Below are 23,196 nucleotides of genomic sequence, written 5' to 3'. Positions count from 1 at the left end.
CATTTAAAAATCAAGCAAAATTGGGGTGAAAGTAAGGAGAAGAAACAACCAAGAAAGAAAAGTAAGGAATGCTGGGTAGAAGGCAGTGCCCACTGATTGTTTCTCCTCCCAGTCCAGCTTCTAAGGCGTGTTTGAAGGCTGTATGGCCACAGTCCCTCATTGGATGGGACTTAGGTTACTTCTGACTTAAGCAGCAAGCCACATTTTTCTGGTGAGCCTGTAGATGGTGGGTTGGTCAGAGAACTGAGCAGGGAATCAAATCCCATGCGAACTAGCCTCAGTCTTGCTGCTGACTTACTGCATTACTCCATCACCTGTGCTTGCTTTTTCCGTAGCTTCTTAAAAAAAAAATACCTTCCTTGTTTCCACTGCAATCACTCATGCTGGTAGTGCTCAGTCCTGTGCCTCAACTCATCGGTGATTTCAATATCCCTCCACCCTGAGTGCTCCATACCTGGAATGGGTAATACCTGCAAAATACCCAGCATTCCTGGGATACCGAAGAGCTATTATGAGCACAGGGCAAAGTCAGATCATTCAGTCAAGAGTGCTAAAGAAGGTGCTTACCAGAAGGAATGTTCTCACTGCCGGGATCTTGTTCAATTCCATCAGCAGTCTGAGTGCTTTCTCGTGGTTGCTACAGTACTCCTCGTATACAAAGAATTTGTCTTTCTGCAAGGAAAAACAAAGTAACTTATTGACTCAGACACCACTAGAGAGATTATTTTGCCACAGTCTGTTACCAAATTCTTTACAAAGAGAGGTGGACTCCAACTGGCACTAGCATTGGAGTTTTCATGAAGTGTGTGGCACTCATCTAATGTGAATAACGTATACAGGTGTTCACTAATTCCTGACTTACTCTGTTGTAAATTAACAGAGACTTTTCTGAGCACTGAGACTTTCAGCACTTTTTCTCTTAACGCTTCACTGAGATCACAAATATTCTTTGCTGAAAGGAGGGATTTTGCTATTTTGAGATACTCGCATATTCCATGAAAGTAGCCAAGAGCAAAACAAAGCCAGGAGCAAGGAGGCTGACCACTCCTGCAGGAGGAAGAAACACAGGTGGCTAGGAAGAACCAAGAAAGAGCCTGAAATAAGCTCTGAGATCTGGAGGGGAACCATAACACAAAGCAGTCAGCTGGAAATCCCCTGCCTTTCAGGGGTGAGAGCCAGGCCCCAGTAGGTTTGCTGGTTTACTTTGTGTTCTGAAACAAGCAGCAGACAAAACAGCTGTCCATAATTTCTGTAACTGGAAGAATTTCATCAAATACATATCAAATAACCAACATATTACAGATCCTAAAGGAAGGGAAAGATAGCTTCACAATGAGATTGAGGTACTAACACTGGGACATGTCACACCCACCAGCACATGCTGGAATGAAATCCCCTATTAAGAAATGAAGGTCAGCTGGCAGGTCAGGGTCTGCAAGTTCTGCTCTACTGATCGTCAGATTCAAAGACAGTGCAACTCCTTGTATCTAACATGATCAGAGATGCTGAACCCATTGCAAACACCAGACATCTGGAAACAATGGAGTGATTCACAAAAGAAGCAGGAACAACTATTTCCATGCCCCAGAAGATAAGGCAAGGAGTGAGTTGATCCTCTCAAAGCTGATAGGAAGGGCTGGACTTTCAGCAGCTATGTTCAGAGCTTCTAGTATTGCATTCATCAGAATAAAAGGGGAGTCATGAGATTGTATTAGGCTTTAGGCAAAATGAATGGTTCAGAAGCCAAAAAACCCATTGGTTTTGAGTGCTTCTCGCAATAGTACTTTATTTCCTGGTTCAGGTTGGCTTCTATGCCATAATGGAGCGCTATGGAGAGGCACACACACAAGCTAGTTTGCATAGCAAAAGTAATTTCAAAGCATTAGTGTGGCACTCTGCCGGGTAATACATGAGGCTTTCCAGAGCTACCATCTCAGGGCACCAAGCCATGCAACCAATGCCCTCGAGAGTTTGCTGTTGCATTCACAGCAGGATTCTGGTCTGAAAACATTCTATCTGAACGTTTTCATCTCTCCAGAACTTGGAAGTTAATTTTTTTGAGTTTTGATTGGACTCCTAGGATGCTTAGAGCTTCCTGTGTCAGCTGAAGCTATCTGCAGCATCTAGCTACTTTTAAGACAGCTCACAGTGATCCAAGCAAAAAACTACTACCAACTGAAGCAGTTCACTAGCATGAAACCATGGGAATACAGCTGCAGTCACTGGATATTCCCTTTGCTATTGTCACAAGAAAAAGAAATTGCATTAACGTTAGTTTAGGAGAATTTGGCATTCTGGTCAGATGTTCAATGGTAGATACACATGTTCAGAGTCTGTAAAACACTTTTGGGTTTGGTTTATCACTAACCTGATTAATTTTTTCCCCTCCTTGTACTTCAAAAGAAAGAACCGAGAATAAATAGATGTATGTCCAAACACAAGAACAATGGTACAAAGCAAATAAAACAGCATCCACAAAGGGTATGGTGCAAAAGAGCTGGAATGCAGATGTTCAGGACTTTTATCCTTCAGCAGCAGCTGTTCATATTGCTACCGGGGTGCAATACTGGGAAGCTGCAAAGAAACAAAAGCTTCTGACCACTAGATGCAGGAAAAGGCAGGCCTGGGTCCACAGCACAATAGAAAAAAAGCAATAGGATTGTTGTCAACCATAAAAGCAGGAGAGTTACAGAGTAAAGCAGATATAGAATTTTATCCCACATTTTCTCCTCTCACCTCTCCTCAATTCCCTGGATGCAAACAAGCACCATGCTTGAAACTAAAAATAGCAGCCATTAACACAAGATCATCCATTACATCAGTGCACACAAAATGTCACTGCTCAGGTTTTTGACTGCAGCTTTGAGTGCCTGGAGTTTGGGAGGCTATATTTAGATCATGACAAAATAAAGCTCAAGACAGTACAATAATTATACACACACCAGAGTGTTTCCTCAAGTCTTTCCCAGCTGTACCCCATGCCGGCAACCCACAAGTATGAGAACTATGCTTTAAATTACTCTGTGTCTGAAGTGTTTCATTTCCTCTCTGGGTGATATTCAGTCCTGGGCTCTCCCATAGCCTGGTGAGGAAATTATCAGTTACATAATTGCAGATGTTAGCCCAGGAATTCTGAACCTGCAGTTGCTCTAGGGTAAAATGCAATTATGGTCAGAGATGTGACCACATAAAAATGGCACTTCCTTACTCAGCAAATCTGCTGGATACACATCTAGACCTTCTGTTTTGGTGACAGAAGTAAGTCTGTACTGTTCTCAGTTTGGTTAAAATAAATCTTTAACCAACAGTTTATTATCCAAATATGTTATTTTGGATCCATTAGTACTGCCCACAAATTAGTACAAATTTGAAAACAGTTTTGACTAGGAAAAAAGCAAGTAAGACATTTGGAAAACTGCAACATTTTATTTGGACATATTTTTAACAAGGCATGGCGTTTTCTTGTTTCAAAGCAAGCTGAAACCAAATCTTCTCAACATGAAAAACCTAAACAGAAGACATAATTCTCAACAAAACAATATCCCTGATGACTTAAGACAGTAAAACTGATCACTCATGCAACATTGCTCTGAAATAATGAGCATAACACAGGTTTCCCTAGAACAAGTTTCTAGCTGTTATGTCCCCAAACCTCTAGCAATATGGCAATATCAGAAACAAAGGATCTGAGAATTCTCTGCCCTTCTGCTTCTCACACCGTCACACCATTTCCTGCCCTGCAAAAGTGAGCCTGTGCTCACGAGGTGTGGTCACTCCACAGTTGGTGCATGTGCTCTCTCTGGCATTAAAGACATGTCCTACATGCTGTTTTAAGGCTGTAGACTGGATTTTGAATGAACGTTTAAGGATGTCCTTTACCATCTGTTACAGTCACACTGAACCACAGCTTCAGAATAAACTCTAGCATCTACCATCAGACAATGAACTTCTGATTACCCGACCAAATGGAGTACAGTAAGGTAGACAGTGTTTGTCTCCTGAAGGAAAACAATTTTTCACACCTGAATATCAGAGCAAGCACATTTCATCATCTCTTAAAATACTTCAAAAAGACAATGTGCATTAATTTCTTTTTTGGAATTCTTGCAAAATCTGCTGGCTTGCTTCAGGTGTTACTCAAGACTTGAATCCTTCTGAACTAGAGGTCCTTGGGAAAGTATCGGGCCCATAACAACTACCATTCCTTGGTGTATTCAAAAATGTCAGTGTGGCACTTGAGCACATGGTTTAATGGTGAACATGGTGGTGGTGCTGGGTTGACGTGGCCCTTGATGGTCCTAAAGGTCTTTTCCAACCCTGATGATTCCATGATTCTATAAAAGCAGTGTTCTGTTTCTGAAGGCTGGTGGACCATTGCCAAGTAAGGCTCTTCTAGGCCAAGACAGACCAGGAAGAGTCAGGCCTATGTAGACTAGAAGACATTAAGGATACACAGATCTCATGAAGAGGACCCAAGCACTGCAGTCTCAAGGAACTCCACATGGTGAATCTGGGGATCGTTACAAGGATATATGACAGGCAGAAACTTAGAGAAAACATGCTCCACGAAAAAAAAATGCAGTGTCTGGAAAACAGTGCTTCAAGAATTCTCAAGCTATTCACCAAATTTGTAAGTATTTTGAACGCTGAGTTTCTAAAGAAAAGCACCTGTGCTAACATCCAGCTGCTGACAAGTACTGGATTCGTAATCAGGACTAAGAATGACCTTGCCAGGTGATCACAACAGCAGATATACCAATACATTCAAGACTCAGGGGTCTTATGTCACTTCCTCACTGCAAGCTCCCCCCAGGACGCACTGTGATTTGATGATAACAAAAAAGCAGCACTGAGAGTGTTTCAGCACTTCTTCTAAGCACATTGCAACAAGAGAACCTTGCCCAAAATGAAAGACCAAAGAACTGTTCCCCATTGTTTACCTGGGTAAAACAGAGAGAGCATGTGCTGTGAGAAAAGCTCCTCAGCCCCATCATGGGCTGCTCGTGGCAGCAGAGTATGGAATACCACTTAAACCCCGGCTTTCAACACCATGGAAGCACCTTTAGGAATACTGTTTCTGAGGCACTTGAAATTGTGCTGCTTTTTTGAAACTTTTGGAACAAAAGCAGACAAATTCTCAGCAATAAAGTGTGATCAGATGGGTGAGAAAAAAAGGAAAAAATTCAACAGGAAAAGGAAGAGTTTCTAAAAATACATTGTTGTTTAGCTCAATCATTGTTTGATGTGGTGTCCATTGTTCTAACCTCATTCACAGGTTTTTTCCCACCCTACCTCCAACTTTCATACAAGACACACATTGTCATAGTACTGCTACAAGCCTTAGAGATTAGGGCTTGCTAAGGGGCAGGAGAGTTTATGACAGGAAACTGTATTTTCAGATAGCATTAAGTCATTGTACTTACAAATTTTAAGAAAACATTTCCCAGTTCATGCTGAGACTGGGGTTCTGGTTGCAAACAAAATTCCAAGGCAGCCAGGAACTCCTTGTGAACACCAAGAATGTCTTCAATGTTAGAAAATAAGATCTGAAATATAAGGAGAAAAACATTGCTAGTTTATAATATAACTCAAGAGTTTTTTGCTAAGTAGTAATGCCAAAATACTGTGGAGCTCTAGACTTACCATGACAAGATCCAAAGCTCAGACAGGGACTTGTAAAGAATGAATTACACTGTATTTGCCCCTTTCCTAGCCCCCTATAAAAATCTTTATTGCTACTGAAGTCCCTGCTGTAAATTAAGGCTATCTTTGCAAACTCCTGAGCATGATAAATGCAAGCAACCTCTTTTAAGTCTTGAGAATATTTCCTCTGAGAACAGCCAGGTAAATGGAACCACAAGGCCAAACTCACTTTGCAGGACACAGAAGCAGGGAGTAGCTTGCCTTTCCTTCCCATGCATTAGAAATCCCTTTCTGGAAGAAACGGACTTGAAGCTATCACACACAAGGGTGCACCTGTAAACAGGAGACAAAATCTCTGCCATATGGAATCCAGCCTTTCACTGCCCAGAGTACAGAATAGTGAACATTTCTCATAAACCTCAAGAGCAGCATTTAGAGGTCCCTTTCACTGACCTCAGTGCCAAAAGGCACATGTAGGGGGACAGAGGCCCCTTGTTCAACCTTGTATTAAAACGTAATGGTACCAGTTAAATGATCTCTGTGATTGGAATATATGTGTGCTAAGGGGACTAAACTGCCAGGGTGAAAGATACTATACACATTATAAATCTTGGTCATTTTCATACAAATTATGAGAAGAAAGTGTCAATCTGTGTGTAGAAGATGGAATGCTACCACAGAGGGGCAGAAGTTCTGATGTGAGGTGACACCCATCAGTGCTGGCAGCCACTGGAGGGAAACCTGAATGGGCAGAGTAAATCCTGGAGTCTGCAGTGACATACGTGTTGCAGACAGTGTTTCTATCGCTTTGCTTTAACTATGTTGCTTGCAAAGAGAAGATCTGCGGTGCAGTCAAACAAGCTTTCACATTGGAAGAAGCCTCCCAGATCTGGCTCAGTGAGCAGGTGACCCTAAAGAGTGAAGCCTGACAGAACCAGCCTTCCTCTTCCTGGCATTTGGTGTGGGAAGTGATCAAGCCTAACATCTCCGAACACTTCCCAAAATGCCTGACTGTAACACTAAACTCTTCAACTTTATGCAGTGGAATTTATTCACCAGATGTGGCACTGATTCAGCCTGGTGGCTGGTGATGTGGCAGCAATTCAGAGAAGCAATAATCTGTAAATTAAGTCTAATCATTAAAGATAGGACTGAAACCTCAATTCCTGGTTTAAAACCAGTTCTTCTCTGGTTTAGCAGGGGTAGACAAGATCAGGAATTCAAGGCTTTCCTCTCTGCAGGTAGTCAGGTTCAACTCTATATCTTCTATTATTCACAAGGATGGGCAGAGTATTTCTCTCAAACTCCTCCTGCAAGCTGGCTGCATGTGCAGAGCCAAGCCTGTTGCATCTTCCTTGTCTTTGCTTCCCTCTCCCTTCAGAAATTCTGAGATACAGTCGTGTGCACCATCATTAATACCCACCTGTGCCTCAGAGCTCCCTTCTAGCTCTCAATAAGCTGAAAGATTCCAACGCAATTTGCACTGATTGGCTCTGAACCCAAAAAAAGTCCAGCGAGCTAGGATCCTTTGATTGCTCTCTAAAAACTTCCTGTGCTAATTCAAGTGGAGCCTGCAAGTGTTCTGTCACGTGGCTGAAAGTGATGTGATGATGCAGTAGCCCCTGCCTGCATTGCTTTGCTAGAAGCTGAGGCAGAAGGGGATTAACAAGCAAGAGGAAAACATCTGTCAGGGATGATTTGATCCTTCAGGAGCAGTCTTCAGGGGTGTTTTTTGATCCAAGGAATATCTGTGCAAGCTAATGAATTCTGAGGTGATCAGTAAAGCTCTGCTTGCAGCAGAATTTGCAGGTAAGAGTCACTTGAAAATCAAGGCAGCAGACAGACCTTGACTGCACATGCTCCTGTGCCAAATCCAGTTACCATCCTTGTGCACACCCTCAAGTTGTACTGCCTTCAAACTGCTGTATCAGTGAAGTGACAGCAGTGCCTGCTGTGAGCATAGCATAGTATTAACATATCAGGAGAGTTATTTCCACATGAGGCAATGTATAAATTAAAACCAATTTTTTATGATATTGCTGCAGCTGTTAGTCACTGGAGCACTTGTAAAATCTGGGCCTGGCACAGGACTAAATGTGGCCTTTCTGGAGGGGGCTACAGTGGCTGAAGATTACTGAAATCTCTGGTGCTTAGAACCAGCTGTAGGAGAAATCTGCAAATAACACTGGCAGCAATAACCCAACTTATCTTAAAAAGCACTTTCTCCTTTTGCTCAGAGGCGAGCGACTGCTTGAATACCTCGTATTTTCCTCTAGACATTTCTGCCACGTGAAGAAAGAGTAAAGACAGGCTTCTCCTTACATAAGCTGCCAAACCACTTTTATAGTCTCTTCTGCCATAAGCCATCTCACAGCTCTCTGGTGACTCAAGACACGTAATAGCAGCAGGCAGATTATCAAAAGTCCCAACACCACCTTGCTTTTCCTGGGTCTACCAGCAAGGAGGAAGAAAGGAACGGGAAATAAAAACAAGTATCTTTCAGTTGCAGGAAAGAAAAATTATTTGGTATAGAGGGAGATGGAGGGTGGAAGGAGGAGACAATATTGACTATGGAAAGTATGGACACAGGAAAACTGTGCTTTGTGATTCTGCTTCATCAGAAATAGGCATAAGCCTTTTATTACTGTAGGGAAGCTCTCTTATTGAAAGCTGGGTACTGTTATAACAGGAATAAATGAGGTCTCACAGTAGCCTCAAAAAGACCCCGCAGGCATTTCAAGAATGATGCAAGGATAAAGTGGTACTTCCCCAGAGGAGTGTGAAGAAACTTCAAATACAAGTTCTGCTGAACAGGCTTTGTGGGCACTGCATCTGATTATATGGCAGTCCTAATTAATATTCATTTTGATGATATAAATAGTGATAGAATAGTAATTTTCACCAACATCAACACTGACAAATAGTTGTGTAGGTTTATTTTCATGCAGAACACAGTTTTTGCACACTTCTATGTACACAAGATCTACTGTCACTGATCACTTGTCTTCTTTTTCTTCAGCCACCTCTGAACTTACTCCAGATGCTGGATGGTGAGTTTTTGGAGAGTGGGGATATCCAGATTTGAGGATGGCAAGAGGCTGAGCTCCACAGAGCTGTCAGCAGTCTTGTTCCCAGCCCCTTCTGATGCCAGCAAGTCAATACCACACATTGCTGGCCTGTAGAACTGACAGCCAACGTGGGGCTGGACCCCTGCTCACCTGGAACACCCAGGAAGGCTGGCACAGGAAATGGAGGGAGACATGTGCCAGCCGAGGGAAACATGTGCCAGCTGCAGCAGCACGGCTGGGTGTAACACACCTCCTGTGGCTGCCCTGCTCCCACAGGGCTCCAGGGCAAAGCTGCTGCTGATTCAGGAGCTCCAGGACCAAACACAAGTGCAGTAAAGCACCATCCAGTGGCAAACAAACTGTGCTCTGTCCCACTCATCAGTGGGTTTCACTTGCATATGTGTACGAAGAGGGATTAGGTTTCACGTGCACATGTGTACAAGGTGAGTTTTTAAGCCAAATTACTACAGGGAAGTGTTTTGTGTACTTATGACATTAATGAACAACATGCACCCCTGTGACCACGGGCCCCAGAGAAGCCTGTACCTCACAGTTCTCTATGTCCCTTAACTCTTTCCAGTGCAAAATTCATTCAGGAACCTCCTCACACAAGGGTCTCACAATACACAGACCTCCTAAAAGAACCCAAATTCCTTTCCACAAGAACACAAAGGAACATTCCTGCCTCCTTCTCAAAAGCCCTATCAATTTTCTATTGGTAGAAAACAGCAGATGCAAATTGGCTAAGTGAATACTATCAAACAAAACAGACAAGGGCTGTGGATTCCCTGCCTTTCCTCTCAAAAACACTGAATGGCCCCTTCGTACTCTACTCAGCATTTCACAAATCTTGCCAAAAGTTAGTATCTCTGACACTACACTGTTGTCAAATTTTACTAAAATTAGCTGGTGAGATGAAAAATTACTGGAAGATGACAGCTATAAGAATGGGCAAACAGATTGACAGATAAACTGTCAACATGAGCTCTTTTCCTTAGGGAACCAGTTTAATAATAAGCATCAATATGACAAGAGGATATTTGATATTCATATCCCTGAACCTAGCCTTTCATTGCATATCACTTTCCCTACCAAGAAAACTAGGAAGACAGAAGAAATACCTTAACATTCTCCTCTGTTATGTACTTCTCGGCTTTGTCCACTGCATTTTGTCGGATCCGGTGAAGAAATGCCTGCAGAGATGAAAAAAGATTTACGTTCAAATAGTTTGATAATAGTTTGATTTCATTCTTTTATTTCCTTTGGGTTCCCATCAACATAGTGCAGCTGATTACCTTTAAGACTGAAAGAATGTAAACATTTACGAACTCCCCACCACAGATGTCCAGGCTGCATGCAGCCACTACCAAAGACATTCCCTACAATGCTGTTGGGCTTTGCCTGACAATAAATGTATTCCCTTTGTTGAAGCTTTTAGCTTTAATTATTTGTTACTACCAGTAGACTACAGCAGGGTCCATTCACTTCTTTGAAGGTTTCTTGTGTCTCTAGGATGCATGCAGCTGTTCCGACCAGAGCAGTGGGCTTGACCCACAGCGAGATGCATGTCAGCAAGGGACTGCGAAGAACAACAAAGGGACAGTCACACTGCTGGAGCTGATGCACATCAGAGCCATGAGCTGGGGCTAGAGACAAGTTCAACAGTCTCAATATGCAGGAAAGGGAAATGGAAATTAGCAGATGGTGCCTGTGATACATTATCCTGTTCACTTTGTTTTAGTTGGTTAAAAACAGACGAAGCAATGCTGGAACTTTTCACTTAGGTCAGGTTTTGCCTTCTCTCAGCTCTGCACAACTCTGGCTTTAAACAGCCAAATCAATAAAAAGCTCCAGGCCAGATACAAATGGACAGTGGTCTGAGTATCAGCCTAAAAAGCGTAACTCTGGCTACTGGAAGTTGGGAGGACCTACTTGCATTTGCACTGAACACACCCACAACCTATTTGATTCAGTGGGAAGGGTTTACAAAACACTGCACGGGATTTCTACCTCAAAACTCCACTGGTTTCACAACTATTGGCTAAAAGGCACTTCTGAACTGAGAGCTGAGAATTTTCCTATCCACAGGCATCAGCAGAGTTGGAAATACCTGCAGGAGAGGCTGAAGGGAAGCCAGGGAGGACAGAATCTGCTGCAATAAACTGCATAACCTGTGCAAAGAAGGGAAGAGGGCTTCCCTCTCTGGTCTTCTCAGTGGTTTCTTAACTTCCCTCCCACACAAAGGAGTGAGTCCTGGGGAGTGCAGTGAACAAGGAGGAAAGAACTTCTCTTACCCACCTGAGAGAGTGAGGGGAAGTGGGTCATGTCTTTGTATTTAGGGCACAAAGCGGCTTTGTTACAGCTTGATAATACAAAGCCTTTGAAAGCTGAACTATTTCTGAGCAAGGTCCATGTCAGCTGGTGCATACTCAGCTTTTGCTTTTTGCCTTTTGCCTTCTGTGATCAGCAGCAGCTTACAACCTGGTAAGAAGCAATGTCACTGATCGAGACTTACAGCTTATGGAATGCCTTCGTCTCTGGTGTTTTGCTTGGAAGACAGTGAACATGTTCCTCTGCCTGACTTTCAGCTCTAAAAAGGGCACATCTCTGTTCTGGCTCAGGCATGGCTCTCTGTCACTCATCAGCCATTCACATTTTACAGGGCAGGCACCAGTAAAAAAACATTAATTAATGAGGCACAGAGACAATGCATTTGTTTTTAGCCCTGGATTTTCAACCTGCTTTTGAATAAATTTCAAGGTCTATAACCATATTGCTCCTCTAGTATTGCTAAATAGGAAGACGATCTTGGCTAGATTCCAGCTAGATATGGAGAACTTGAAGGAGTTTGTGTGGACTTAGGAGCCTGAAGAATAGATTCCTGCATCAAAGGAACAGAACACACGGGCCAGTGGCAGAAGTTATTTTGTAAGAAGCAGCCAGTCCACCCTGCCAATAATCTGGCCAGGAACTCTAGTGCTCAGCTGCTCAGGAGCAGTCAGGGAACTGTCTGAGATGAAGTGTTCAGCATGATGACTGATGACAGGAGGAATAGCTGCTGCACTCCCACTTCAGTGTTGGGTGTAACAGCTGAGCATTAGTAACCAGGCATCTGAGTTATACAAGGTGGCACATCATACTAAAGTCATTCATTCTCAAACAGTAAGTCAGGCAGTGATTTTCCCTGCTTTAACCACAAACATGCTTGGAGACAACAAACCCAACTGAAATGATCAATTAATCTACACAATTAGCAGCTCCACTGGTGACTAATAGTTACCTGCACACCAGTCCTAGTATGATGGGTAATAATAGAGAGCTGTATGCAGAAGTGCAAATCACATTAGCTGTTACAGGGCACTCAATAAAAGAGTAGAGACTGTGTTAATCTGAAAAACAGCTTTTCTGTGATGTTTGCCTGAAAAGATCACTTGATGTGAGCACAAGAAAGGGAGAAAAAGAGAGAGGAAAATCAATTGAAAAATAAAAAAGGCATAGAAGCAGAGAGAGAAGGAAGGATGAAAGACCTAGGAGGGAAACAGTCAGCTTTGTAGACAGTCTTTCAAATTTCCTACAGCCTCTGATTTGCCTTAATGTGCATGGAAAGCATTCTCTCCAATAAAACAAGATGGTTACAAGAGGTTTTGGTCCTACAAATTTAGTAGTCTACTTTCCAAAATGCAATTTCCCTCCCCCCCCGAATTTATCAAAGCTTAGTGGATGCAGAACACATTTGTTCCCCATTTTTCAATACCTACTGAGGTGCAAGAAGAATCTTTTGCAACATAGTCACTCAAATTAAAAGTATGAAAAACACAAGCTATTAAACAGCAGCTCACAAAGATAATGCTGCATGCCCCGTTCACATCGCAACACCACTTTCTTCCAAACCACTTCCTGCTTGGAAAAATCAACCCTTTTCCCAGAGATATTATCCTGATATTCAGGTCAGCATTTCCCAAACTTCTACAGGGATTTTTTGTGCTACTTGTTTTATCAGGGTCTAAGCTCATCTGTACCAGCACTAGTCCTCCAACCACCTCCTTGACACAGACTCCAAGATCTATTACACAAGTCGTGTGCAACTCCTTTGGGGGAAGGGAGTGCTACGATCTTTCATTAGATCTATTAATTTAGCTGGAAAATTAGAGTAATTTGGACCAGGACATGACAAAAGTGATGCCAGAAGAGAGAAGGTGGTGGTGGATGAATAGAAAACTTGCCATGTCTGTATCTTATTTATGTTCCAAAATATTTTAAGGAGGAAGTAGTTGAAAGGGTAAAGGCTTGTCTGGCCACCTACAAAGTTACTGAGACAAATTTTCTCTGGCTGCTCCTCTTTTTGTGATTTTGTGTAGAGTGCTCTTCACACTCTACACAAATCACATATAAATTCAAGGGGTCTGGTCCTTGGCATTTTTCATAAGGAGCTTTCAGGGACCCCACAGTATAACCCTCTTCATCTGCAACACCTTCAATCTCTGTAGAAACTAGCCTCCAAGTGTATGTGAAAGCATGGGAGTCAGCTTTCTTAGGAGATCTTGAAAGTACAACCTGGGGACTCTGAAAATCATTCCTAGGACACTGCAAGATTATCACAATCACCCCTCCGTTGCAATCAAGAGCAGAGATCTCTACTGTGGCACGCTCTTGGTTTTCTCCTCTTTGAAACTATCAGGGATTACTGAAACAACCACCAACTGCAGATCACCAAGACACTGTTGAAGAGCTGAAACTGATGAACCAGCAACAAAAGTAGGCTCTCCTTCCTTCTATCTTCTTGTTATACCCTGGTCAGGACTTAAAAGGACAATGATTTCACAAAAAGCAGAGATAAGAAGACAACTGACAACATGACATCTTTCCTCCTTATCCCTCCAGACACTGCATTGCTCCCTTGCCACTCTCAGGGCTCCACTGTGCTCATACTGGGCCAGATCTGAGCAACCCAAGCTGTTTGCTTGGGCAGCAGAGGAGGAGAGGAGGACTGCAAGAGCCCATGGATCCAGAAAAAGAATAAGTCATGGCACAAGGCAGGGAAAAAATGGTAAACCAGGATGATTGATTTTCATTCTCCTGATAAAGACTGTGAAGGTCCCATTTAAAAATCTTCCATTTTAATGTGCTCAACATTAGGAAAACAGTCCACAGAGGACTTGGTTTGGTTTAAAATTCTGCTGTGGTAACATAACGTTTATTTGTGCACTGGACTTGTTGCCCTAGAAGTCTGCTATTTCCAAACTCAGCAGGCCACAGCTGATGCTCCTCATGTCATGCATAAGCACAGTTTATAGTTTGTCTTATAGTACAAAGCCTTGCAGGATTCAAGGAGATCTATGACAAATTAGAATGAGCAGAATGAAATGCTTCCTTTCTGCTTCACATCATGTTGGACAAGTTCCTTCCAATAAATAGTAATAGAAGCATACTACAAATCTTGAATGAAATTTAGGTATAGAAGTTCATTTCATTAATTATTTTTTAATGGCCCCATTTGTATCAAGGTGTTTTGCTCTTCTATTCACAATCCTCACAATCCACTGTTTCAATGAAACCTCATTGTTTTGAGTGTCCTTGCAGCACCTCTAAACCACAAAAGCACAGAGCATATTTAAAGGAAAGAATCTGCTAATTGTGAGTTGTTGTCACATGAAACAGTTGCACTGATGAAACTCATGAAGCAACTGGGATTTCTCTCAAATGCTTTTCAAATGGGCCTTGTTGAACTCAACTTGTAGCCTTAACTTAATTTCCATCTTCTATGTAGCGTAAGTAACAAAACGCAAATACTAGGGATGAGGCAGTGACAGTTCACTCACGCCCCTTCTCAAAATTCATGTTTAAAGCAGATACTTCCTCAAACATTCAGAAATAGCAAGAGACTTCTTACTAAATAGCAAGGCAGGCAAAGTGTGCCTGTCCCTGAGGGAAACGAAAAGGAGAACAGAAACAGACAGCGGTGAGGCAACTGGTCCCCGTGTTGCTGGAGAAACAACAATTTAAAGCACAATCCTGTAAAACCTGTTTCCTGAACAGCTGACTGGAATGTCACATTGCACTTAAGAGACAAGTGAGACAATTTTGTTAAACTCATCAGTGATCAGGAATGATTCAGGACATGGGTCCAGGGATCTAAATGAGCCTAGTATTTTCAGGGTTAATATTAATAAATTGCTTTACATTTGTGCCATCAATTGTTTAAAGCTTCTTGCAAGTGCACATATCTGCTTCCAAGAAAATGTGCTCACAGCAACAAATTAAGAGGTGACATGAACAATAAATTCCAACATCTGACCATCACAAGCATCTTCACCTTCCAACTACAGCACAGGGGCCACACATATGAAAAAGAACTTGCAAGCATAATTTCAATTTCTCTTTTTTTTCATCACTTGAATTAGTGTTGCCACTAAATGTGGCTGTTAGAAGTCTTTGCCTCCATGCCAAAAAACCCCATTATCTTTAGCAAAGCAGCTTGAAGGTCCTGTGGGAACACAGCTTTACTGATACAGTCTGACAAATTAAAATGAGTGTTTGCTGAAGTTCATGTTTTAAGAGCAGGTGCATCCTTGCTCATGTTACTCAATTGTTAGCTTTGAACCTTGTCATCCTGATCATATTCTTTTGCTTTCCATCAGATATGCAGTTCATAAGCTAAAGCTCTACACAAATGACAGGAAACAAATTCCCTGCATCCCATCCCACATGTCAACTGCAGTTCCTCACCTGCACTGAAGTCTGAAAGACAATTCAATAAATAACCTCAAAGTAACATAATGACTGCACAGGACTATTTAAATCTTTCAGCATTTCCCTTCAAGCATGTTGTAACTATGTGACTGCAGGACTTCCACTGACTGACTGCTCACAGCTTTGGGTCACCACCCAACTGGGAATCGAGACAGCTCAGTTGGGGGTGAAGCTGCTTTAGTTCTGTTGCTCCTGGCATGGCCTGCAGTGCTGTGCACTGTTAACCAAGGTCCACTGATGTCCATCCTAGAGACAGCTGGATTTTAAAGACAGATGAAGTACTTCTTGAGTAAATACAGACGACTCGTTTTCCAACATCTCTTGCTGTCCTGGGCAAACGCCAGTGCACAATGTAGAATATGGGGCCTGACTCAGGTTTTTCAGTTGTGAAATTTAAGTTAGAATATTGGAAATCAGAAGCAACTCCTTTGACATTACTAGCATTACATATGTTAAATGGAGCAATACTGAAGCAACTGTACTACTTTCAAAGAGCCTATTACTGTACCTCTTACTGGCAACCCAGTATTCCCTCATTGCCCAATTACTGGTTGCTATTAATATTTCTATAAAAAAACATTCTAAATTACCAGTGTCTGGAGAAGGAAGGAAGAACCAAAGCATCAGATGAGTGCATTATACTAAAATTCCTGTGTAGAGGATTTTACCTATGAAGAATGTTTTCTCTATAGTCTCTTAAAACAATAGAGCCACAGCTGTGAGAGAGCACCTCTGCAAAAATATTGTAGCTGAGATCTACAGGCAAATTAATTCATCAGCCAACAGCTGAACAGGGACTTGCCTGATAGACAGAGGTGTTTAGTAAGAGGAAACAGCACCAGAAATATCATTTATTGCCCTAATTTCAGGCTTCCTGTGTATCAAACTGGCTTTAAAGCCTCAAAGCTTATTGGTACACACTTATTTTTTTATCTATCCCCTGAAGAGGAACTAAACTATTAGCTAACCAAGAGGATTAAAAAAAATAAATAAATAAAAAGTCACACACATCACGGAGTATCAAACACATTCTCTGCAAACAGCTCAGGCAGTCTGAGCTGTAGAAGCTGCACCACTGCTACTACTAAGCAGGAGGTCAAATAGACTCTACTGCACAGTTTTTAAAATGACACCTCTTTTACAAAGGTTACAGGTCTTCCATAATCCTGAGCTATGTTAGACGTGAAGTGAGGTGAACTACTTATAAAGATCATCTCTGCTCTAGAATATTCATTTCACTAGTTTTGAAAACAAGTTTGAAGACCTGGGTCTTCAGAACTATGACTCCTATATCCCTGAGGACAATGTCTTTGTCGCTCATATGCCCCAACTCCACCTCCACCCCTCCACTTCCTTCTTTTAAGGAGTCTCTTTTCATTTCAGTTTTGCGTTTAGAATAACAATCATTTCACACACACAAAAACACGGGTGTTACAGCAGGCACCATCTCTTCCCACAGCAGACTGCATGACCATTTGCAAAAAAAGCAGATTCCACTTCAGGTGAAACTGTAAAGACCCTCAGAAAAGAAATGCAGCTTCAGTTGCAAAATTTAGATGTGTCACAAGGGAGATCCTTTGACCTGAAGCATACTTTCAATGGGTATTTTTTGTAATTGTATAGATGCATAAACAATAAATACATGCACACATATTACAAAACCACCACTCATACTGGCAATTTAATAAGCATAACTAAGCACTGATCATGGCAGTTTGAAACTTCTTCCCCACTTCTTAGTCTGACATATGGTGAATGTGGATAAATAGTAAATGAAATATAGAGGAGCATTCAGAAATTCTGCTATTTTAAATTATGTAAGTGCATGTATGAATAAAATGTTTGAATAAATAAACTTGTTTCTTTAAATAGTAGATAAGAGAAACAGCTACTGCTAATATGAAGTACATGCCTGAGATAATTCCAAAAATCTGATTTGTCCTTAGCCAATCCTGAATTATAAGGTTCATGCACTTATGACCACTCTTGGCTGATTTATCTTACATCTATCTTGTCATTGAGTGTTACACTGTCTATAACATCAAAGTTAATCAATCACAAAATACTGGCATTGCACAGCACTGGGATTTTCAGCTGTGCTTTAAGGACTCAGACATTCCAACTGCTTTCTTCTCACGTTGAATTTCTTGACAGAGGTCCAGCACAAAACGGTTTCTGACAACAAATCTCTGGGGCTTAAATGAGGATTCACCTCATCTACTCGCACCCCCTGAAAGCTGAAGCCTTCCCTGAGTTAGTGATCCAGGTACCCACTACAACAGAGCAATGGGCAGGCAACTTAAGAGGATGAGTCACTGTGCTTTAGGAGGATGTTGAAGAAGAGAGGCTGAATTACCATCCAGAAAGGTTTTCTCTTTCCATCAAGAGCGAGGCTGGGTGACAAATTTAGCTCAGACCACCCTCCTCTCCTGTACTCCTCTCATAGCACCGGCAAATACAAATTCCAGGGCAATGAGTGCTACTGAATCGTCTCTAGAAGTGAATCAGGACTGTCTCTCAGTCACTCATGGATGCTTAGAGACATGGGGGCACTGCAAGTTGACACATGCAAAATTCACATGCAGGGAACATTCTCAGCACGGTGGTATTCTGGGACTAATCACAAGTGAACTGATCTAGCAGCACTTCCCAGAAAAAGTCTTTTACAAAAAAAGCTCTAAAAAGATCCCGGACCATTATCTGCATTTCCAGCGTACTGCTGTTTACACTGGAATTCTGCAACAAAAAAAGGTCAAACCAAATTCATGCTTTGACTGATGGAGGAAGGTGGAACTGAAGGGAAGTCACAGAGAAACATGTTGCAGTGTTTCTCACTCCAAAAAGAGATCCCTTTCTTAAGGAGGAGTTGTTTTAATTTGAATTACAAAAAACCTTTTGTGAAGTGAAAGACAGGCCGGTGCTGCAGAGATCCATTGTCTCTCCTCTACCATTGCCCTGACCTCTGCTAGCCCCTCCTCCTCTCAGTCCCTAATAATTGCATTCTCAGGCAGGTCAGAAGATCCCAATTCACTTCAGGGCCCCAAAAACTACACTTCTCACCTCTGAAATCCTTCAGGACCCGTTGCTATTTATTTCTGCATATATCCTGTACCCTGACTTCTCTTGACTCCTCTTCATGCTCTCCCTCCTGAAAAATGCTATCTCATTACTATAGACTTAAGAAAAAACAAACAAACAAACCCCTTCTCTTCTTTGCTTAAGCATGCTCTTTTGTGAGTATCTATGCCTGGATGATTCCAACCCATTCTAGTATCAATAGAAAACGTGTTTGTTTGGATTTTCAAAGGAACTTAAGAAAGCTACATGCCTAATTCTCTCAAGCCTTCGGAATATTCTCCCTTTTACTGGCCTCTTCACATCATTTTCTCTGTTCTACAATCACGAGATGATTTTAATCATCTTACTGTACCATGGCATTGTTCAAAATGCTTTCAGGACACAGTTTGGTTGAACAGTGTGGTTTACTTCATTCCACTACAATGCAGAGAAATAAATCCGGACAAGTCTATGTCTGCTTAGTCTTTGTGGTATTTTAACCAAAGTTTGTTTCAGAAGTAAGGGCCCAGTAAAAAACACATGAATTTTTCAGGATTTGACTCATATTACTTACATTCACTGTATTCACAGTGGAGAGATGCCTGCAGATTGCAACCAGTTCTAGATTAGAGGTGGCTCCAACTAGTAAGATCCTATCAGCACCAGGGGATGTTTACTCAGGTTTTGGGCTCTACACAGCTACTCCTTTTTCAAGAGGGAGGTAGAAGCATCAGAGAGACTAGAAACATCAAGTGGAATCCAAAAAAAGTAAATTCAAGATGACGAATGAAACTCTAGAAAAAATTAGAATTTCTTCAAATAATATTTCCAGATAACAATCTAAGCTGAAGAACTTGGATACCAGAAAGACTATTCTCTGCCTCTTCTACTCTCTTTCCAGTGATGGTGTCTTAATACATTAAGCATTAAATAGACAACACAGAGGAAAACTTTAAAATTGAATCTAGTCCCCTAAGGTCCATGGAATATTCTTCATTAGTTGCAACACAGTCTAGGACTTCACCTAACTGAAGCAGACCAGTTCAGCTGCCATCAGTTCACTGACACTTGCTCTAAACTACCTGTGAATCTACACTGGGCCCAAATAGCATGATCTCGGGTGACCCACAAACTTGATCTACATTGCAAACATGTAACAAAATCCCAGGATCTTATTTCCCTAGGAACACTGTCTATGCCCTGATGATATGTACTTAAGATATTCTCTCATAAGCCAGTTTAGCATCAGACTTTGGATCTAAATACTGAGATAGTTTCCACAGGTTCCTTCTCAAGGGCTGGTCTATCTGGCCTCATTTCACACAGATGCAAGTGGCTAACAAGCTGAGCCAACAGCATTCTGTGTGCCTACATACACGTGCTGGGTTTCTATCAGGTTAAGGATCAAATCAAACTGCAAATGTACATACAATGTATAAATGCTTGTGATTGATTCTTATGTTTAAAAGGACCCAAGAGTGCAAGATGACTCGACAGTTATACCTTCTCCACTGATAAAAATCAGGGCTACAAAAGAACCAATCAAAACGTCAAAATGAAACATTTCACCTTAGAGAGGGCCTCAGAGCTATTTGCATCAGCTCTCTTCATGCACTCACAGGATTCCTATTAATTAGTCTTCAAAACTGAGGTAATATGGGGAGCACTGAAAACTGTAGGTCCTTTTCCAGAAAACTAGTCTAGGAATTGACAGGAGCTACTGAAAATGTCAGTGAATCCCTCAATTTCAAGAATATTAGCCATCAGATTTTTGGCAGCAAGTAGTAATAATTGCATTTAGGAATATCCATACAGGTATACTAGTTATAGGTGCAGTCATGGGTCAAGGGACTTAAACTCTTTAAGTTATTTCTAGTTTAGGAGACTATCCTGCTACCTGCCTGTGCAGCAGCCACAGCCGGCTCCCCTGACATGCAGCACTGTCTGCAGGGGCTAGGGCTGTGCATTCTCATGGAACCTTTCCTCCTCCTTCAGCAGCAGCTCGGGCTCTGGTGCAACACACAGGCCTTAGCATTGCTGGCCTTTGGAGCTTGACATTTCCCGCTGGGAGAAATCAGCTTCAGCGCCTGTAGTCTGAGAGTGGGGAAGGCAGCTCTCCATGGAGGCAGTGCAAAGGCCATAACATTTTTTTGGTTATCACCACTGAGTGAGGGACCTCTGATTGCTCCAAATCTTTTCTTTTAAAGGCAGGGTGGGCTGATGTTTGTGGAATTGGGTCTCTCCCCGTCCTACTGGAGCACACCGGGTACCATGAGATTCGTGCAATTTGAGCTGCTTTTATGAAGTGAACAACTCTCCTGACTATGAATCCTCCCACCTCCTAAAACCAGCAGTGAGGGCAGGTCTATTTGTGAGCTTAAGGATTAACCTTGTACAGGTAAATGGGAAGGAAATTAATCTGAAGAAGGACAATGATCTGAATTTTCGTCTTCCCCACACAAAAGCCGTAAGGCAACGTGACACATCACATTCCCCATCCCTTGAAATCAAGTTTAGTCCCTGAATTAAGGTCTTTATAAAAATTGCAGGATAGGCCATGCTACAGGTCTTCTCAGAAAAGAAAGAAGCTGTTTACAGATATTTCCATTTCTATATTTTGACATCACAGTAAATATTTGTCTATTATAGTTTGGTAATTCACAAAACAATGCTGCAAACAAAAATGAAAGGATTCCCCCGCGCCTGCAGGGGGCGCTGTGGCGCGAGTTCGGTCGCGTCTCCCTCACACAGCAATGGCGGGTGGGCTGGGCGGCGAAAACGGGCTGTAGCAGGAACCTCAGGGCAGCGGCTGGGACCACAGATAGCGGAGCAGTAAATGAAATGCATCAGAAACTCTGCAGCTGTAGCTGGAACCGCGGGGCATCCCGGCAGGCAGGGGCTGTGGGGTTACATTGTAGCGAAAAACCCGGAGCAGTGCCAGAGAGGCGGCAGGAGCTGGGTAGCGGCAGCCCGGCTCCCGAACACGGCCGGGAGAGGCTCCCTCAGAGAGGGAATGGGTTCGGGGTCCCGGGTTTCCCCTGAGGCACCCCAGTAGATGGTGAGGATCTTTTTTTCCCCAGCAAGTTAATAAGGTCCCAGTGCAATGGCCACTCTTATGAGCGAGCTCCACTCACAGTAGGAGAAGACAGCAGGAGACGGACCCTCGCAGTTGTGGCGAATTCTCCCCACAGCGATTTGAGCCTGTCTCCCCTCTGAAGCCGCCGAGCGAGAGAGCGCGAGGAGCTGCGCCCAGCCTAAACCTCTCACTATCCCTGCCCTTCGCAGAGAAACCCCTCAGATAAGAGAGTAGCCAGCCGCAGCCTTCCCCTGAACCTTGGCCACTGCTTTTGTCTCTCTTAAGTACCGGTCGTTATTGTCTCTTAGCAACACATGGGAGACAATTCCCTGAGAGAAAGAAAACAAAAGGAGCAATTCTAACCTCCAACACAGTGCATTTATACTTCCTACCACAGGAAAGAAAGGAGCACAGCTTTTGGGTTGCCACTTTCTTTGCATATGCTTCACTCTCACCCGCTTAACGCACTTGCACGCACAGACGCGTTGCACCCACAGCTGCACTTGCAAAATCTGCCTTGATCTATCTGCAACTATTTACACACAAAAAAAGAGGAAAAAAAAAAAAAAAGAAATAGCATCTTTCACATGTTGGTTTAAAAAAAGAATTAGACAAATGAACCTCACAAGTACATTTTTATTACTACCCCAAAGCAGGAACAAAAGGTTTGGCTGAAGGTCCAGCAGCTGCTCTGAGCTGTTTTTCCTAACCAGTCTGCACCATTTTGAAGTGTGCACCACCTGACTGCTCACGGGAATGGCTCAGTTTTCCCACCAGCTTGCCTATACTGCAATACAGTGGAGAGCACCGACTGTTTGGGAAAAAACAGGCATGAGAAAATCCTTAATTAATTATGAAATATAATGCCAAAATTTAAAAAACCCCCAGAAATCTCCCTGAAGGCAGACAATGTCATTCATGGGCCTTGGGGTTTTTTCTTCTCTTTCAGAACAGCACTACAGCCCTAAAGCCCACTGCAGAGTGGTCTAGAGCCAATCTCTGGCCACAGAGCACCTCAAACATCCTCAGAAGGCTTATTCATGTCAGGGCTCCTGCCCAGCTTTACACACCTAGAACATTTAGGCTATTCAAAAACGCACCCATTTGGGGTACCCAGACAGACCTAAACTCTTCACCCAATACTCAATGGTAACCAGCCACATTTCCTCTTGGACAAGTGGAAAATTATGCCATTTTGTCAGGTCTGAGAGGTAGATGAGTCTAAAAAATACCACCTGTCCCACTGCCCTAAGCCAGCCCAGAGCCAGGTTTCATAGTTCCCCTTCAAATACATTTGTTTTCTTGTAACAGACTGAAGAAAACCTCTCTCTCATTGTGGCACTCCTTCTCTGCATACACGTTCTTGCAGAACACAGTCATATCACACACAGTCTTAAACTCCAGCTTCCTGTGAAACAGAGCAAAGAATTAGACCATTATATTTTAAACATAAAGGGGAAGTTGAGCTAATGAAGCTTGCTGCAGCCCATGAACTGAAGGGCTCCAGCAGGCAGACTGCACTCCCCAGCCTTCCCATGGCCTCTGACTGGCCTGGAGGGTCTGCGAGGCCGTGCTGCTACCGCCGGGCTCGTACCTGCAGGA

At 42.7% G+C, this 23,196-nt stretch overlaps 1 protein-coding gene across 4 annotated transcripts in view; it reads right to left on the bottom strand.

The window, feature by feature from the left end:
• PREX1 (phosphatidylinositol-3,4,5-trisphosphate dependent Rac exchange factor 1) overlaps window positions 1-23,196 on the bottom strand; it is a 144,737-nt gene that overhangs the window by 75,420 nt on the left and 46,121 nt on the right. For 3 of the 4 annotated variants that reach the window (XM_048321609.1, XM_048321607.1, XM_048321608.1), the window contains exons 2-4: window positions 9,833-9,904; window positions 5,424-5,546; window positions 568-672 (exon numbers count right to left, since the gene is read on the bottom strand). In XM_048321609.1, coding sequence (XP_048177566.1) covers window positions 568-672; window positions 5,424-5,546; window positions 9,833-9,904 — 300 coding nt within the window. Of the gene's footprint in view, window positions 1-567; window positions 673-5,423; window positions 5,547-5,872; window positions 5,977-9,832; window positions 9,905-23,196 lie in introns of those variants that run through there. The other variant, XM_048321610.1, reaches the window with a different exon arrangement.

Source organism: Corvus hawaiiensis, chromosome 17, assembly GCF_020740725.1.
Source record: "Corvus hawaiiensis isolate bCorHaw1 chromosome 17, bCorHaw1.pri.cur, whole genome shotgun sequence".
In the NCBI taxonomy this organism is placed as follows: Eukaryota; Metazoa; Chordata; class Aves; order Passeriformes; family Corvidae; genus Corvus; species Corvus hawaiiensis.
The sequence above is the reverse complement of the archived record's forward strand: the minus strand, read 5'-3'. Positions and strand labels throughout refer to the sequence as shown.